Source organism: Poromitra crassiceps (genome assembly GCF_964638095.1).
Source record: "Poromitra crassiceps genome assembly, chromosome: 13".
Taxonomy (NCBI): Eukaryota; Metazoa; Chordata; class Actinopteri; order Beryciformes; family Melamphaidae; genus Poromitra; species Poromitra crassiceps.
The window spans coordinates 25,394,958-25,411,954 of NC_139644.1; the positions used below are offsets into that span (position 1 = coordinate 25,394,958).

Consider the following 16,997-nt stretch of genomic DNA (forward strand, 5'->3'; position numbering starts at 1 on the left):
TAAGGGAGGTTGCGCCATCTACTGGCTAAACAAAAGATTGGCAATAATAGGTCAGGGATTTTCAAAGTGAGAGACGGGCTTCCCCAGGGGGGCTACAAATATAATGATTTGGTGATAATGATAATTCAGAGATGCAGTAGTTTGGGGGAATTTTAGCATTTTTCCCAGGGTCAGAAACAAATACATGCATTTAGACATAACTTTTCTATCTATTTGGTGTAGTCTGAAATATGTCAACACAGTAATATCAGGCTATCTTGTGTCAATTACTGAGTTCCAATGGGATCAAATAACATGGGGGGGGGGGGGGGGGTGCTTCGTCCCTCACAGACAATACCCCATCTATATTCATGTTTGTCACAAAACTCAGAATCAGGGGGAACGTGGAAGAGGGTGAGTTAAGGGGGAAAGAAACGCCCGAAGCCTTGTTCTATAATTCAGGGTGCATATCAAAGTCTGGAATTACAGTAACAGTTGGCCATATACAGTACAGAACCAACAACCAGTCAAGACAGTCTGGATGGAAGGGAGGCTCCCGTGCACATGCGTGTGTGTGCCCGTCTGATACTGACGAGAACGCGCACGTAGAGCTGTCAGTAGGAAATGCAGGCGGCTGGAGTTGGACATATCCCAGCCGCTAGCCGCTAGGCATCGACTTAGATAATTTGACAAAGAAAGTCCACTCCCGTTCGCTTCAGAATGAAAAATACTACAAACAAGGTTGAGTAGGTGAGAATGGTCGCAACAACGTGATATGTGTGAGGGTAACCGATACATTCAGCTAGCTAGGCTAACAACAACAGAACAGTCACTAGCGCTAACCCAGGCTGTAAGCTCGAAATAAGCCAAGTTAGCTAGCTGCTAATTTAGCTAGCTCGCTCGCTCGCCACTTCCAGGACATTTCTTTTGCGCCTCCAGGTCCTCACCCAGTTCACTTGTTCCTGTCGCTCGGCATCGATTTGTGTTTCGTTTTCATTTAACGGAGGGGGTAACGGAACCGGAGCTGTGGGGGGGCAACGGACAGGAACCCCCTGGCTGCCCAGGCGGACGGATCACATTGACACGTCGCCCGTGGGTGAGTTCAGTAGCGAGGTTGAAGTTGTGGTTGACCGGGCCAGCGGATGGGCAAGGCCGTGGACTGGGCTCTGCCGGGCCGGGGCCTGGTAGGGAGGGTGTTGACTATTAACTGTTAGTAAATGATATCTGCTATGTGCTGCTGAATCGGGAAGTTGTGTCGCTTTGAGAGAGGCCTCTTGGGAGGATACGACAACAAAGTGGCTGAGCTGTTATAGCCAATGATGATAGCTAACCGCTACTAGCAGGTAACTGTTAGCGTAGCTGTCTGGAAGCACCATAGTCAATGGCCATACTTAACAGACAAACCTGCTTCATCAGCAAAATACTGGATCTCCATGGTTATCAGGGTAGCGTTTAGCTTGTGAGATAATGTTAAGGTTAGTTGCTAATGCACCACTCAATCGATTGCCTGCTGATAAAAGGAAATTGTGGGAAAGTGGAATAGCAAATCGCAAACATGCATTTTGATCTCCAGTTTTTGCATGTGAAATCTGTTATGGTGCAATATACTAAACCTATCTCATGGTTTGACGTGATTTTCTCCAAGTGCTCCTAGTCCTAACTGCTAACCTGCTAGCTCCATTTATTATGAAGTCATACAATATAAACAGGACACTTAAATGTCACCAGTGAAGAGTAAAATGTGTACTATCTGTTAGCCATCCAGCCCACCAAACACAGCATATATGCCAACAGTTAGCATATTTGATGCTGTGTTGGTGGGCTGGATGGATCCTGGCGTTAATGTCTCATGCATCAAGTGGTGTGCATTTCTTCTCACTATGTCCCTAAGATTCCCATGATTAAAAAAATGTAGGCTAGCCCACTTCTTCAACTACTCTATTCAAATTTTAAGAATAGGAAGTAGGAACAGACACACTTGGTCGCAGGCTTCCTTCCAAAGTTTTCATGATTTCTGTTTAAAATAGATTTTCTCATTAATCCACCATTGATATGTTCATTGTTTATGAACCAAACAAATGCAAGTTTCATTTCTAAGAACAATGAATGACTGAATGGATGATTATTAGTTGCCATAAGAAAACTGACCTCCGTCTTTCTCCCTCTATCTGCAAAGGAGAGATCAGAGTGGAACCATGGCTGAAATCTCCACCCTAACCCCATCACCTCCTGCATTAGGCGATCATCATGCAGCTCCATCCATGCCTCCACCCTCAGCTGTCCTCTCTGCTCCAGAGCCCTCCAAGGAGGCGGCATCCATCCCCAAGTCTTCTCTCTACAATGACAAAGCTTTGATTGGAAACACTCCTCCGCCAAAATTGGCACGTTCACCCCTGTCTCCCCAAAAGCACATGCCGGGCCCGCCCTTATGTCCCCCCAAACCTGTCCCAGGAGGGGTCACAGCTGAAAATCCTCTCCCCCCATTGGTAGATGAAGCTGTGCCAAATAATGAGGAAGTGGCAGGGAAAGATGCAGAAACTGGATTGGTGTCAGTCAGTAACCCAGCTGCTGCAGACTTCTTGAACACCACATCAGAGACCCTTGCTCAGCCAAGTGAGCCATCAGCTCAGGCCCTAGTGCAACAGGCGTCCCCCTCCCCTGATCTTAATCCTGGACCTAATCTCTACCCCAGCGTGCATGTCACCCACAACCCTAATCCTGTCTCTGATGATGCTCAGTTGACAGTGAGCCAACCCCAAACCACTGCAGCTTCAGATCCCACACCTGCTCACCAAGGCTCCGCCCAAACAACAATAATCGAAGCAGCAGTAATGGCTGAAGAAGAGAAACCCCAGCTGCCGCAACAAGCACAAAGCTCTCAAACTCAACCTCCCCCTCTGTCGCCAAAACCCCCTGTGTCCCCAAAACCTCCGCCTCTGTCCCCAAAACCTGATACTCCCAGCGGAGCAAGGAATGCCGAACTGCCCAGCACTCCCACCAGAGCCGAACACCCCAGCTCCTCTGTCCCAGTGATCCAGGAGCCGGCTCCGACCCTCTTCCTGCCCAGCCCCATCCCCAAGCCCCGGCCGGCTCCCGACACCCTCAGCTACCTGGAGTCGGCTAGCCTGATGTCGGGGACGCTGGAGTCTCTGTCTGGGCTCGGAGAGGATGGGAGCTCTGTGGGCTCCGACTCTGAGATTAACGGCCTGGCTGTCAGACGCACTGATAAATATGGCTTCCTCGGTGGGAATCAGTACAGCGAAAGTGGGTAGGTATTCAATTTCAAAACAACCACAGGATCATACACTATTATATCTTCTGAGCCTCTGTGCAAGTGGGATATAGAGTACCGCAGGGATGACATATTTTGGGGGATTTTGATTTATTAGATGTGTGAAATAAGGTCTTTGGAAAACAAAACTTTATGAAACTGAGACTGCTTTGTGTTCAGCAAGATAATCTTTACAAATGAACTGGGAAGTAAAAAATTACCCGTTAACTGACAGTCCGACATTAATCATTTCGACCGATTAATACTATCAGTTAAACAGTAAAAACGAAAACAAAACAATTTTTTTTTTAACTTTTTTCCACGTAAAAAAAAAGTTTGTTGCATGGTAAAAGAAAAATAGGCTATACTAACCGGCCTACAATCTATTTCTTAAATAAAACTCACGGGCAACAGCGTTAACTGTCTGATTGAAAAGTGTCAAGTTAGGCTACTCTTACCAATAAAACACATGCCAGTTTGGAGAAATTGTGGAATTTTATAGTTTTTACTAACATTTTCAGAAGGAGAGACCGACTTTCAGGGAGCTACTGCATCGCCAAATGACAGACAGGATGTGATGCGCACTTGAGACACATTACAAAGAGATTTAGATCAATTTCTATGCATCGATTAACTGCTTATGTTGTGCCGGCTGTGCCAATATTGTGTGGCGCTGCCCTAGGTTATGTATTGGAAACAATGGCACGATAATCTACAGGTTTATTAAAGAATCAGAGCATATCTACATGGTCAGGGATGAGTCCATTGCACAGCCTGCAGAGTCATTCCATCTGGTGAAACACACGGGGGAACAGCGGTCGCAAGTCAGGAGGCACAAATAGTGTTGCCCCAACTTTGCCGGGGGAATGCATTCTAAATCATTTCAATCTGGTTGGTTAACGGTTAATGATCGGGTAACGAGATGGTCAGACGGTCAGAATTTTTTTCCCGCCATCCCTAAAATGAACACCACTTTTTAGGATTTTTGAAGCGTGAAATGCGGTCGCCAAAATTTGCATTTTGCAATCACCAGAAAAGGCGTAAAAAATCATAAAAGTAGTGGTCATTTGTGAAAATTATCTTGCTGAGTGAACACAAAGGTCTCAGTTTCATAAACCTTTGTTAACCACACTCAGACCTTATTTCAGGCATCTAACCAAAATCCTCATACAAAAAACCCCATTGACTTCCAGACAAGGGAACCAGGCCATGCTAACTTCACTCTATTCCTGACATACCTGATGATTAAAAGCTCTCTGCTTTATTCCTTTATTATAGCTGAGCTATTCTAAAATCATACGCCCACATTCTAGCATGGCTGTTTGAGGGAGCGTAATGGGAAGCTTCTCTGTTAGCTCCTATGCTTCCATGCAGACTGTTTGGAATAGGAGATGGCATTAGATGGTGGGGCTGGTGACTTGATTTACCCAGACAGATGTGAATGCTTGTGTGTGATGATGCTGGCCTGCCTCTGTGCCTATCTTCCTTTTAATCATCCGCCTGGCCTTCCCTGGTCATCTGATTCCCTCTGCCACTCGTCTGCCCCAAAGTGATCTTCCACTTTTCCCTGTCCCCCCTCCTCTCTTCGCTGTCCTCTCCTCCTCTGCTGCTCTAAACATATCTATCTGTCCTTTATCTCTCCTTGGCCTGACTCAGATAGTGCTGAGAGCGTTTTTGTGACTCAATATGTACTGACTGTGTGTGTCTCCTGTGTATCACCCTGCTCCCACCACACCCATCTGCTCACTCCCTCCTCCCCCCCCCGCCCACATTTGCCTGTCAGGTTCCTGACAGGCTAATTGGTCTCCTGCACTTGAATAATTCAAACCTTTATTGATTTGCTCTGGGTAGTGATGCTGTGATGCTGCCTTTGTGGAAGTGTATGTATGGATGTTGTGTATCTCACTAATTCACTTTAACGGAGTATGTGTCAACGCTGAAGACAAAGTGAGCCGAGTTATGTGCCGCCTGCTGCAGGGGTTAAAAACTCTCTACACACATCCAGCATCCAATATGATGTGCTATGAAACAAAATACTTCCCACTTCTATCAATGACGCATTCATACTATATTATTACTCATTATTACAGTGAAAAGGATCTTGGAGTCGATGTGGCCAGACAGAGAGAGATGAAATGGCTTGATATGTTCAACAACTGGGACAAGTGGATTAAACATCGCTTCCAGAAGGTATTCACATCCTTCCAAATGGGTGTGCCATTGGATTTATGTTTCAATTAGAATTAGGAATGAGAACTGTGTGTATACTATGTGAATGTTTGGGTGTGGTTTGGGTACACTAGATAATAACACTTAGGAGAAAATGCCATGTGTCTGCCTGTATGTATGTATGTATGTTGCAGGTGAAGTTGCGCTGTAGGAAGGGGATCCCTTCGTCTCTCAGATCCAAGGCCTGGCAGCTGCTATCCAACAGCCAAGATCTTTTGGATGCCAACCCTGGCAAATTTGAGGTATAACTGCTACCAACCACCCTCATCACCATTACCACAAAGACAGAGACACCCATCAAGCTTGCATGGTGCCAAAAATGTAATTTTATTGGCCAAGCATTCATCAAAGAGGGCATTTACAAATGTGGATAGTCAGAAAACTGAAAAGTATACAACAGTATCACATGAAAATTCAGTAGTTATCGTGGATCTCTTATAAGGCGGATTTTCGTTTGATTGAGAACGGTCAAGGTCAGTGGGGAGAGGGTTTTGTGACTAAAGTGGCTGACTCTTAAGTGAAAGATCGTATGATAGGAGTCATGAGGAGAGTTGTGACTGGGTAGGGCAAACCGAGCTCGCTGTAAGCCTCTTATCAGTACCGGTAATCCTGCCTGTCAGAGCCCCACCTCCCTGTCCAGGCTGGATGCGGGCCCGGCCTCGTCTGGACCCAGGTCCCAGCAGCCTGTTGCTTTTGTCTGAGGTGAGGAACAATTTCTCCTCTACCTTTTCACTTTCCAGGTGTTGTTTAGTCTGTTAAACCTGTTTCATACAGGCATTTGCAGCCTAATCCACTTTGATAGCTAATTTAGTGCTTGTCACCAAGACTTGAGAAATCATTTGCAGGGCTCGACATTAACGGATGCCCGGTTGCCCCGGACAACCAAAAAAAAAAGTCAACCATTTCTTGGCCTTTGGTGGCCACAGTGGCATCCACGTTTTAACATGTAAAAAAATATGTACAGCAGCAAATATATATATATATATACAACCCGCACAGAAACAAAAGACGAGGACATTTGTCAAGTCATGACAGTGGTGAAATACACTGGCGTCTTTGAACAGGACAGAAACGGAAAACTACTGCCAAGCATGTAGCCTACAACATACACCTCGACCAGGACATCCTTAAAAAGTGTTTTACTACCGCATATAATGTGCAAAGAAATGACAAACGCTTTACATCCCTGCCTCGTCTGCTGGAGCGATCAAGTAAAGAACGGATCAGATCAGGCTTGCAAGAGGTAGGCCTACATCTGCTCTAACGTTATTAATTAATTTGAGAAAAGAGGTGGGGGGCAAATACTATTAGTTTTGCCCCCCACCTGTATATTCCTCTACTAGTTGCCTTGCCTGTCACATACGATACGGGGTGAGAGAGAGAGAGGGATCGCGGTGGGGACAGGGCGGCGGGCCAGCGACGCATCTGGGCCTTTTGGGGCCCTATGCAACATCTTATGGCCCATTTCCACCGCTGGTATCAACGCGGCCCCGCCCAGCTCATCTCGCTTTTTTGTCTCATTCCACCGATCAAAAACGTGGACAGCCCGGGTTGAGTCGGGGTTGAGTCGTGCTGCTTTTGGTCCCTGCTCTGTTGAGGTTCTTCTAGCGCTGTGAACCCGGGTTCATACGGTGACGTGAAAACACTGTAGACGACTGATTGGTCAGGCAGAATCGTGTTTACTCTATCTACTGACTGTCAGTTTAGTGGGGCTTACCTTCTCTTCTGTTATGTTATGTTATTATGCTGTGTTGGGTCCTTGAATTTGTGAAATTGGGCCTTGAAAGTCCTGGAAAAATCCTTGCATTTGATGTTGTAGAAGGTGTGGGTACCCTGGAGACATTTCGCTCACTTTTGCACCTACAGGAGCTGGAGAGAGAGCAGGGAGAGGCTAAATGGCTGGACATCATAGAGAAGGACCTGCACCGACAGTTCCCCTTCCACGAGATGTTTGCTGCTCGTGGTGGACATGGGTAAATGCCTCTGCAGTGTTTACGAGTGTTTCAAAGATTAGAACAAACTTTAATGATCCCCATGGGGAAGTTGGACGTTTGCAGCAATAGATAACAGAATACAGCAAAGAAAAACAGGATATAAATAAGAATGGGGCAAATTAGGGATGGTAAACATAACGCAACCAATGTCAGATACTGTATTCACCCTATGTTCCTACGCGTGGGTCAGCAAATTACTTCCTATTGTGTTTACACTTCCTGTGACAGTACAGTACTTATTGTGTTCATTGTGTTATCGGCCTCTAGAATTATCTGCCACTCAATGTGAAATTGCAGCCAGTGAGTCAGACTAGGTTTGACCAGGTAAAACAGATGGTGTTTTGAACAGGAAGTCGTAACACAACTGGGTCAAGGGGGCGGGGCTGCATAAGGTGAATACATACATACTCATGTAAATTGCTTTAAAATGACCAAATCAAACTAGAACATATTGAGTAGATCGATGAAGTGAATACATTCATTATTTCTAGCATGCAAAATGATAGCAATAGATCATACTAAGAAAAATAAAACATGAAAACATATATGAAAATAGAATGATATAGTATAAAAATAGTGTTGCTTAATAAGACTTAAGAGCTTTTATTAACTTCCATAGAGACACTGCATGAAATAGGCCACGCCCATCACGGGGGAAAAGCTCCGTTCATTTCCACACACCAGTGTAATTTTCCTTGAATTAAACATAGCTAAAAGCTGTTGTGTGTGGTGGGCTGCGCAGACAACAAATGTAAAAAATCCCCAGTTAAAGTTTTTTTGTACTCCCGAGGAAAACAAGGAAGCCATTGAGAATTGGCGAGAAGAAAAATGTGGATCTTGCTGTCAATGAAGCAAGTTGGAGTGTTCATCTTCCGTATATACGATCTTTTTGTCCAACACCCGACCAGGCACGTGACATAGGAGAACGCCAGGATTGGACGGGAGTTTGTGTTTTCCCCCGTTTTGGGCGTGGGGCGTGGTTTCTGAATGATGACGCGCTCCGCAGTGTCTCTATAGGAGTAAAGTGTTCTCAAAGCCAGTTACTCTTCTCTGCATTGGAACATAACACTTTTCCATTTCTTGAATGCAGAATCCCCTGATTTGATTTGCATGGTTGCCCACTTGCCTGTATGAGTCATAGGAAAGTGCATTTCAGTGCGTTTGGCCACTGCTTAATTTCTCCCTGGCGGTTGGTTGTTCCCACAGGCAGCAGGATCTGTATCGGATCCTGAAGGCCTACACCATCTACCGGCCTGACGAGGGCTACTGCCAGGCCCAGGCTCCAGTGGCTGCCGTGCTGCTAATGCACATGCCTGCTGAGGTGAGGGGGGGAGGGACAATACACAATACCATTCGATACCACGATATGTGGTTTATGATATGATATGATGTAATCATTTGTGTTTACTACAGCAGAATACACGGTAGCTAATATTCTCATTAATTTTCCTGCCCCACCATACGTATTGTAATTTGTTTTGTATTGCGATATATTGAATTTCAATATTGTCCCATCCCTAGAGTTCATTTGGTTTAGTTAGTAAATGAAAAGGTTTGATTCCTTCCAATGTCAATTCCTTCACGATTCCTTCTTAGCAGTCCAATTCCGTCACAGTTCCCTTACTGCAGCGGTTCCCAACATTTCCGACTCAAGGCCCACTTGAAAATGTCAAAAACGTCCGTGGCGCACATCTGACCGTAAACGGTACGGAGGTCAAATAACATGTTCTCAGACCACTGTTTGTTTTAACGATAAAAGGAGCTGTCCATCAGCAGCACACAGAAATCAGAAACTAAAAGTGAGCGGCTATCTGCAATAGGCTAATTCACAAATAATTGATTACTAATTAATAAACGGTATCATTCAGTGGAGAAATGCATTCTCATACATTTTATACACAGGCACACACACACACACACACACACACACACACACACACACACACACACACACACACACACACACACACACACACACACACACACACACACACACACATATGTGTACCATACCAGTTTATTTATTTATTTTTTCATGAAGATTGTAAGAGTTTGCAAATAATTAAGACAAATTCCTCGTATGTAATCTTGCATATTGTGGCAATCAAAGTGATTTTGATTGTGATTTGGTGGCCTATTTGCAATACCTTTGCGGCCCACAGGTTTGGAATGGCTGCCTTCCTGGGTGCTTTCTGCTTTCTCATCGATGTTACTCTCATCGACTTTCATAACAAAACCCCACAATACTAAATACAGTATGTGATTGAGTTAATTGAAAATCAATCAATTGCAGGAATTGATTTGGCATACATGTTTCAGTTCACAAATTTCTGGAAATACTGGAACCCAGTGGAACCAGGTTTAGATTGCAAACTTAATTGGTTTGATATAATGTGGCTCTGTTTTGCAGCAAGCCTTCTGGTGCCTCGTCCAGATATGTGAGAAATACCTCCCAGGCTACTACAGTGCCGGTCTGGTGAGTGAATGAACAAGCTCCTGTCTGTCTGTCTGTCTGTCTGTCTGTCTGTCTGTCGGTCTCACTCACTCTACTCCATTTCTGTGTAGACCTTCTGAGCTTTATTGATTTGTCCTTTTGCTGACCCTCCTAAAGGAAGCGATCCAGCTGGATGGGGAGATCTTCTTCTCCCTGCTGCGCCGTACGTGCCACAATGCGTACCGGCACCTGAAGAAGTTCAAGATCGACCCGATTCTCTACATGACCGAGTGGTTCATGTGCATCTTCTCACGGACCCTACCGTGGTCCTGTGTGCTGCGTGTATGGGACATGTTCTTCTGTGAAGGTACCGTTCAAATACATCTAGCAGTCAAGCACCTTGATTTGCAGGCAGCTCTTGCAGGCTCTTGTCTGTATCTAGGTCATTGGCTGGGTTGACATCCAAGTATTTTATGATGTATCAAATTAGAAAAATTTAATGGAAATGGCGTTTTTTTCTTAAAATTTCCTGTATTCTGTAATGTTATTTTTAATTTTTTTGACTGTACAGAAAGTATGTGATAAATAGCACTTAAAATTCAGTTAACGTATGTGTTAGTTGGATAGAAACATAACTCATGTCTGTGGTTTCAGGGGTGAAGATCGTTTTCCGTGTGGGCCTGGTGCTGCTGAAGCAGGTGCTTGGCTCTGTGGATAAGCTGCGGGAGCTGCAGGGCATGTATGAAACCATGGAACGTCTGAGGAACATCTCACCCGACCTTATCAGAGAGGACATATTGGTACAGGAGGTCAGTGTCTCTCTGGCCTTCACAAACCACACACAGACACATGCGCACAACCCACTCTTGTTCTTACTCACTGACACGAGTTATGAGTCAACCACCACTGTAGTCTAAATAAGTCATGTTTACTTCCTCTGTCTGCCTTGTGCTTCTCTCTGTGCAGATCATCATCCTCCCAGTGACGGAGGCTCTGATAGAGAGGGAGTGCAAAATCCAGGTGAGGAAGTGGCGGGAGTCCAAAGGTGAGCTGACGCACCAGCCGGAACGCCGCCTCCACGGGACGAGGGCCATCCATGAGTACAAACGCCGCGCCTCCTCCATCAGCTCGGGAGGCAGCTTCTCCTTCCTGGGAAGCTCCATCCCTCCTCCTGGACCCCTCAGGGCCTCCTCCAGCCTCCTGTCGCTCCCTGGCTTCCGCTCTAGGAAGTCCAAGGCTTCTCCTTTCCACTCCCAAATGAAGAAGGGCTCCTTCTCCGGCCCGTCAGGATTCGAGGGCCTGCCGCCTCAGCCGCCACCCACGGTGAGCCCGAGCCGAGCCCCCGCCCATAAGCCACCCCTTCCCGGGGCCGGTCCCAGGGCGGCGGCAGCCCACGTTCAGAGCCCCCTTGTCGGAGCGGTGGCCGGCCCATCACCCGGGCCCACTCTGGCCTCAGAAGCCCCCTCAGCACAGGGCCAGCCTGGCGCTACCGCCCCAACGCCTAACAAACCACCTCCCGACACGCTGTTGCCCTCCCCTGTGATCGTCTCGGAGCACATCACCCCGACCATCCCGTCGCCCACTGCAAACAACACCCCTCTGCCCCCCTGTACAGATGCAAAAAAAGAACCGGCGGGGGCAGCAGCGGCCGCGGCAACACCTGGAGAGGAAGAAGGGAAGAAAAAGAAGAAAAGCAAAGAAGACAGGAAGAAGGAAAAGGAGGACGAGAAGCAAAAACTGAAGGAAAAGAAGGAGAAGGAAAGGGCTGACAAAGAGAAGTCTAGGAAGGAGAAAGATAGGCTCGAGAAAGAAAAGAAAAAAGAGAAAGGGGGGAAGAAAAAGGATAAAGGGGGAGGAGAGGGAGAGGGAACAAATGGAGCTGCAGCACCAAGAGATTCAGCCTAGTTTTCCACCCTGTCATTCCAGCAGAATGAAAAGGGGCATGCTGGGGAAAAAAGAGGACAGAGGAACAAAAGACCCCCAGAAGCAGAAAGAGGGATATTAAAAAAAATAAAAAAGGGGGCTGGTTTCCTGTATCGTGCATCATTTGCATCATTTTAAAGACTTTGTAGTCCCAGGATTAAGATGGAGACAATTGGATCATAATTTTACTAGCACCACATTTTGGCCCAATTCTTGCCCAATGCTTTCTTTGACACCGAGTTTTAGTAAGATGGGACAAATTTCATTTTGCAACTGGAGCATGGACTGTGAGGCTCTGACTAATTTCAGAAGACCACAGTCATTATCTTTCTCTTTTGTTCTTTTTTCTTTTCCTCGTTTAATTGTGATCGTTTTAATCAGATTGAAGGCAGCGGATAGAAAAACATTGAATGAAGGAATTGTTGAACCGAAAAGTTTGTGGCAATAGTTATGGTGCCATAGAATATGTAAATAGAAAATCTACCTTCAGTATATAGGATCCTCTTAGCGCTCCATATGCCCCTGTCATTTCTCGTCTGTGGACAGGTCACTTGGAGTGAGAGAAAAAAAGGAAACCTTTTTGGACATTGTCTCAAACGCAGGCACTGAAGACGGCAATGCTAGTAATGTTGGGTGATCAGGAGGATATATTTATTGTTACGTTAAATGTTGTGAGTGTGTGCCTTCGTAGTGTAGTGAAATGTGTTACTGTTCTATGTGTGGCCTGTTTTTGGTCGCCCTCTGCCTGCTTCTTTTTCTTTCTTTCTCACATCATGCCATCCTTGAAATGATGTCTGCGCTTCTCCCCGCCCCCTTTGCTTTGTTCTGGCATAGGAATTAATCCGATGGGTAAACGGAGGGACGTACACAGGGATACGCAGACGAAAAGAGGCGGAGAATTAGAAGTACAACCGGAATCAAACACCTTGCAGTGGTGGTTCTTAGCTGTTTGTTAATTCATTATTAATTGTGTTTTTGTCCCTGACAAAGCAGCACATAGGGAGCATTTCAAAGCTGTTTTTTTTCTGTCGTTTTTCTTTGCAAACCTCATTTTAAATTAACATGAAGAGAGTGCAACATATTGATATACTGATAGTGTGAACCCATGCTATACTACCAGCAGTGACCCTGCATGAGTCCTGTAGACCAAATGTCCATCTGTCAAATTAGTATTATTTTGCTTTTGATGAACAAAATAATATATGTATTTTATTTAGCCAAATGTTCATGTGGGTGTGGACCTTCGCGTCCGTTAACCCGTTCGAATGTGATTTCAAGTTTCTTATGAAGGATTATTTTTGCACTGCCCTGTCACAAAGCACCGCTGAAGTCAACCACTCCGTATTGCTAGTTATGTAGAAAGTAGAGTCTCATCAGGCTGGTTTCACACAAGAAATATGCCTTGAGGACCTATAGGAAGCCACTTGACTGGGCATGCCAGGTGTGCCAATGTAGCATTAACCTCTGAACTTTGACCTTCGGGCTCTGATGTATTTATGTACAAAGTGGTTAATTTAATCAAATATACTATATTATTATTATTATTTTGATCTGACTATTTTTCTATGTGAATAATAGACACCTGGTTGACTGGAAACGATGGCCGACTACACACGGTTGTAGTTGCAGGGGGGTCGTATAAAGTGTTGTTTATTTTTAAGATTTTTTTTCTTTTTTTGCACGTTATCTACTCTGCTTTTACACGACAAACTCAATGCATGTCTTTGCGAGTTTTAAGTTTACCGCGATCGTTGGTTCGGTCATCTTAGGTTCACGAGTCTCCATATTTACTGAAGTGCAGTATTAAACCGACTGGAGAGGGGTAAAATGGGCCTCCAGCAGAACAATAAACATGAATGGGTGTTTTAGGCGTAACGTTAGGGAGTCGAAGGTCTTAAAACGTACTGTATAATATACTAAGAGGTGATTTACGAGCTCTGAATAGTTCTGTCATTGAAGATCTGAATTGTGTCTCACAAAGTTGTAACATTCATAATGAATTATCAACTAACTCCCTAACCCAGTCACACTCAGTGTTTCTATACTGTAACATATTTATTCATAATGTTAAACTGCACTGACCCCCATCAGTATATGATGCGTAGTGCCAGCTAGTTACTGTAACACCATTTGATCTGGGGGGAAAAAACTATAAAAACATTGATGCTCTTTAACAGTGATTATCTGTACTGTTTCGTAGTTCAGGATTAGTGGGACATTTTCATGTAATTGTAGCCAACATTGTCCTCAGTGTTCACCGTTTTTAACTTATTTTCACGTCTTGGCATCGCTGTCCTTTTGAAAACAAATCGTCTCACTCGCCTCCGTTCCTCACACCCTCCCTCTATTTGGAGTCCACTCCATTATAAGTGCAGATTTGTGTAGTTATTGAGGATAACCTGAACACATCTATGCAAACCGTACTCCATCACGTGGCTGTTGGTAGTATGTGGTGACTGCAGCATCCATTTCACCTCTTGATGGCATTTGGAAATCATCATTGTTGCCATAGAAAATGAATTCTATGGTTGGTGTTTCCCGAGCACACTTCATTACAATATTAGATGAGCAATATTGCCCTCGCAGCTCATGTCTTTAAAGCACTCGAATTTTGTCTTTTCTCTTTGTCAAGAGGGCTCAAGATGTGACGACGATTTAATGAATCTCGCACTTTGTGATTCCCCGATATGGAATCAGCGCTCAGCTCTGCAATATTAAGGATAAATCAAGAATTTCTGTCAGGTCCTTTTGTGCATTTCTGCATCAACCCTGAAATCGTTGAGATTGATTACACTTGATTGGGAATAACCCCGCTGATGCAAATATTTAAAAGCTTCTCGATCGCTTCTCTAATAATCGTGTCGTGTTCTGTCCCCCGTATGTTGTCTTTTGTGTTTTTTAAGTTTACATGAAACTTGTCTCTGGCAAAAAAGTGAAATAAAATCATAGCTAATTGAATTCATTCCTTAACTGCAGAAGATCTACACCTGATGTATTTAATTGATAATGACATTTGTGATGAGTAATAAACCATAATATATTAAATCATCTCGCCTTTTTTTGTCTTTCTTGTTTCCCTTATTTGACATATGAAACTTGTCAAATAGGAACATAGAGTTACGACAGTTGTAAATGTGTTAAACATGCCTCCATGTCATGTGATCTGTTCAGATCGTTTTATGTCAGTGAATTATCACATGGCACACTGATCTGTTAGAAGTTACATCTAGTATAAAGCATCATTGGTGTGAAAAGGCTTTGTGATGCAGGATTTAACAAGCACCTTTTTTATTGCATTCTTCCAAACGCCAAAATACAAATATATCGATTGATAACTTTTAAACAACTACCGGTAGTTACACATACACATATAAAACTGAAGCTTACAATAGAACACACTTCCACATCAATTAATTTACTGTATGTTTCTGATTAAATGTTACAATAAATATGCAATTGACATATTTGTTAATTTGCTCTTATTTACATGATCTGTAAAAGAAGCTTGGGATAAGAAGCTAGCCTGGTAAACCAGCCCGTCACGTGAACTCACATGAGCCAAATGAAATGTGAGTTCACGTGACGGGCTGGTTTACCAGGCTAATAAGAAGCATCAAACACATGAAAGTCTTTGAACAGCAGAGGGAGCCATAGCTACAGTCTCTAGAAGCTAGACTGGATTGCTGCCCACCTATGCCCCCACGCCCCACCCCACCAAAGGGGGGACTGTGGATCGGTCTCACGTTGACTTGTGTGCCACTAGGGGGCGACATTGTCAGTGATGAATGGGACTGACCCAAGGCTGGATCTATCACTGGTGGGGGACATGTTTACTATTCACTTGTTAATCAAGTCTTGAAGCGTGTAAGAGAGAGACTGCAGCTGGGTCAACAACTGACCAATCGATTAATTTGGGACAATTAGTACAAGTGCCTTTAATTGACTTACCCATTTACTTATAAATTATTATTACACCCACTTTGGCTTTGATGTACGATCACTCTACTAATAATTAGCCTACACAGAGCAGCATGCTGCTCAGTGACATAATAAACTCATGTTCTGGTACTGGAGTGATACGGTTTATTATAACCAAACCTTTCACTCACAGGCATGCTTTCTCAACCAAGTCCAGTCACGGCAGACTCAAAAAGCAAAAGCTGAAAACTGACCTGCCCTCAAAATTGAAATTTCCTGTATGGTGGTTGTAATGTGTCCCAGACGGTGTCAAATAGCAAAACGGAACAACTTGACTGTAGCAGACACCAGGGTGTTGCGTTACACACTCTAGTCTCCCATGTCAGGCCAGATCCTATAGGTTGTCTCACCCCAGAGGTCAAGCTGGGAGCTTCTCCACATTCCAGCCCCTACAGACAGACAGACAGACAGACATACCAATCATCCAAAATGTGATAGATGGCTTTAGGGGAGCGTGGCCGGACGTGTCATATTACACAGAATGCCCCTGGAATGTACACACATCTGTACATTTAACACTGACAGCATGTAAACGCATCATGAGGTGTGAGACTGTTTTTACTATGGCAGCGTGGTCATAAGGAGGCCTTTTCATTCACTCAGTCCGGGACACTTACCAAGGGACGCTTACTATAACTAGAAAGGTGTCGCTTTGTGAGGCCTCTCGTTTCCTGGCGGGGCAGTGTTGGACCATCAGACAATCACAGTGCTTAAATTTATCTTGTGATGTTCCCCATCATGATAAATGTGTGTTTTTGATTAAATCTGGTAGGAACTGCTTATAAAATGTATACAGTCTATATCTATTCACTTGATGTGGAAACCTCAGCCCGATCGCACGTAAAACGGCATAGCTGTGGCCAAACAAGATTCTTGAAACAAACAGAGAGACAGACAGAGTCCACATTGCCAAATGTATATATAGATACTCATTACATTACGCATAGGGGGGGGCTGATTTGGGTGTCACCCAGGAGCATTACATAAAATAAATCATATGAAATTAACAAAACGGCCGTCCGGGTAGTGCAGTGGTAGATTCCCTGCCTACTAACACAAGGGTTGCAGGTTCGAGCCCCTGTGTTATCTCCAGCTTGGTCGGGCATCCATACAAACAGGCACAATTGGAAAAATAGAACATTTTCAGTTCCATCTGATCTCTCACCCGAATCAAGCAAATACAAACAGA

General features: G+C 44.5%; 1 protein-coding gene across 1 annotated transcript; it reads left to right on the plus strand.

Annotated features, from left to right (window-relative positions):
* Nucleotides 1–673: 673 nt before the first annotated feature.
* tbc1d10b (TBC1 domain family, member 10b) lies at nt 674–14,856 on the plus strand. Its single transcript, XM_083649508.1, has 10 exons — nt 674–1,075; nt 2,156–3,247; nt 5,341–5,440; nt 5,614–5,721; nt 7,346–7,452; nt 8,680–8,794; nt 9,884–9,949; nt 10,085–10,274; nt 10,562–10,716; nt 10,874–14,856. The coding sequence occupies exons 2-10, from the start codon at nt 2,175–2,177 to the stop codon at nt 11,810–11,812; spliced, it is 2,853 nt and encodes a 950-aa protein (XP_083505634.1). The 5' UTR covers nt 674–1,075; nt 2,156–2,174; the 3' UTR covers nt 11,813–14,856.
* The last annotated feature ends 2,141 nt before the right edge of the window (nt 14,857–16,997 follow it).

Bases quoted from the DNA above. Each gene is read 5' to 3' on its own strand.
- tbc1d10b (XM_083649508.1), top strand. From the start codon at position 2,175: ATGGCTGAAATCTCCACCCTAACCCCATCACCTCCTGCATTAGGCGAT. The intron at 5,441-5,613 runs GTATTCACATCC...TGTATGTTGCAG, and splicing joins TTAAACATCGCTTCCAGAAG to GTGAAGTTGCGCTGTAGGAA. The intron at 10,717-10,873 runs GTCAGTGTCTCT...CTCTCTGTGCAG, and splicing joins AGGACATATTGGTACAGGAG to ATCATCATCCTCCCAGTGAC.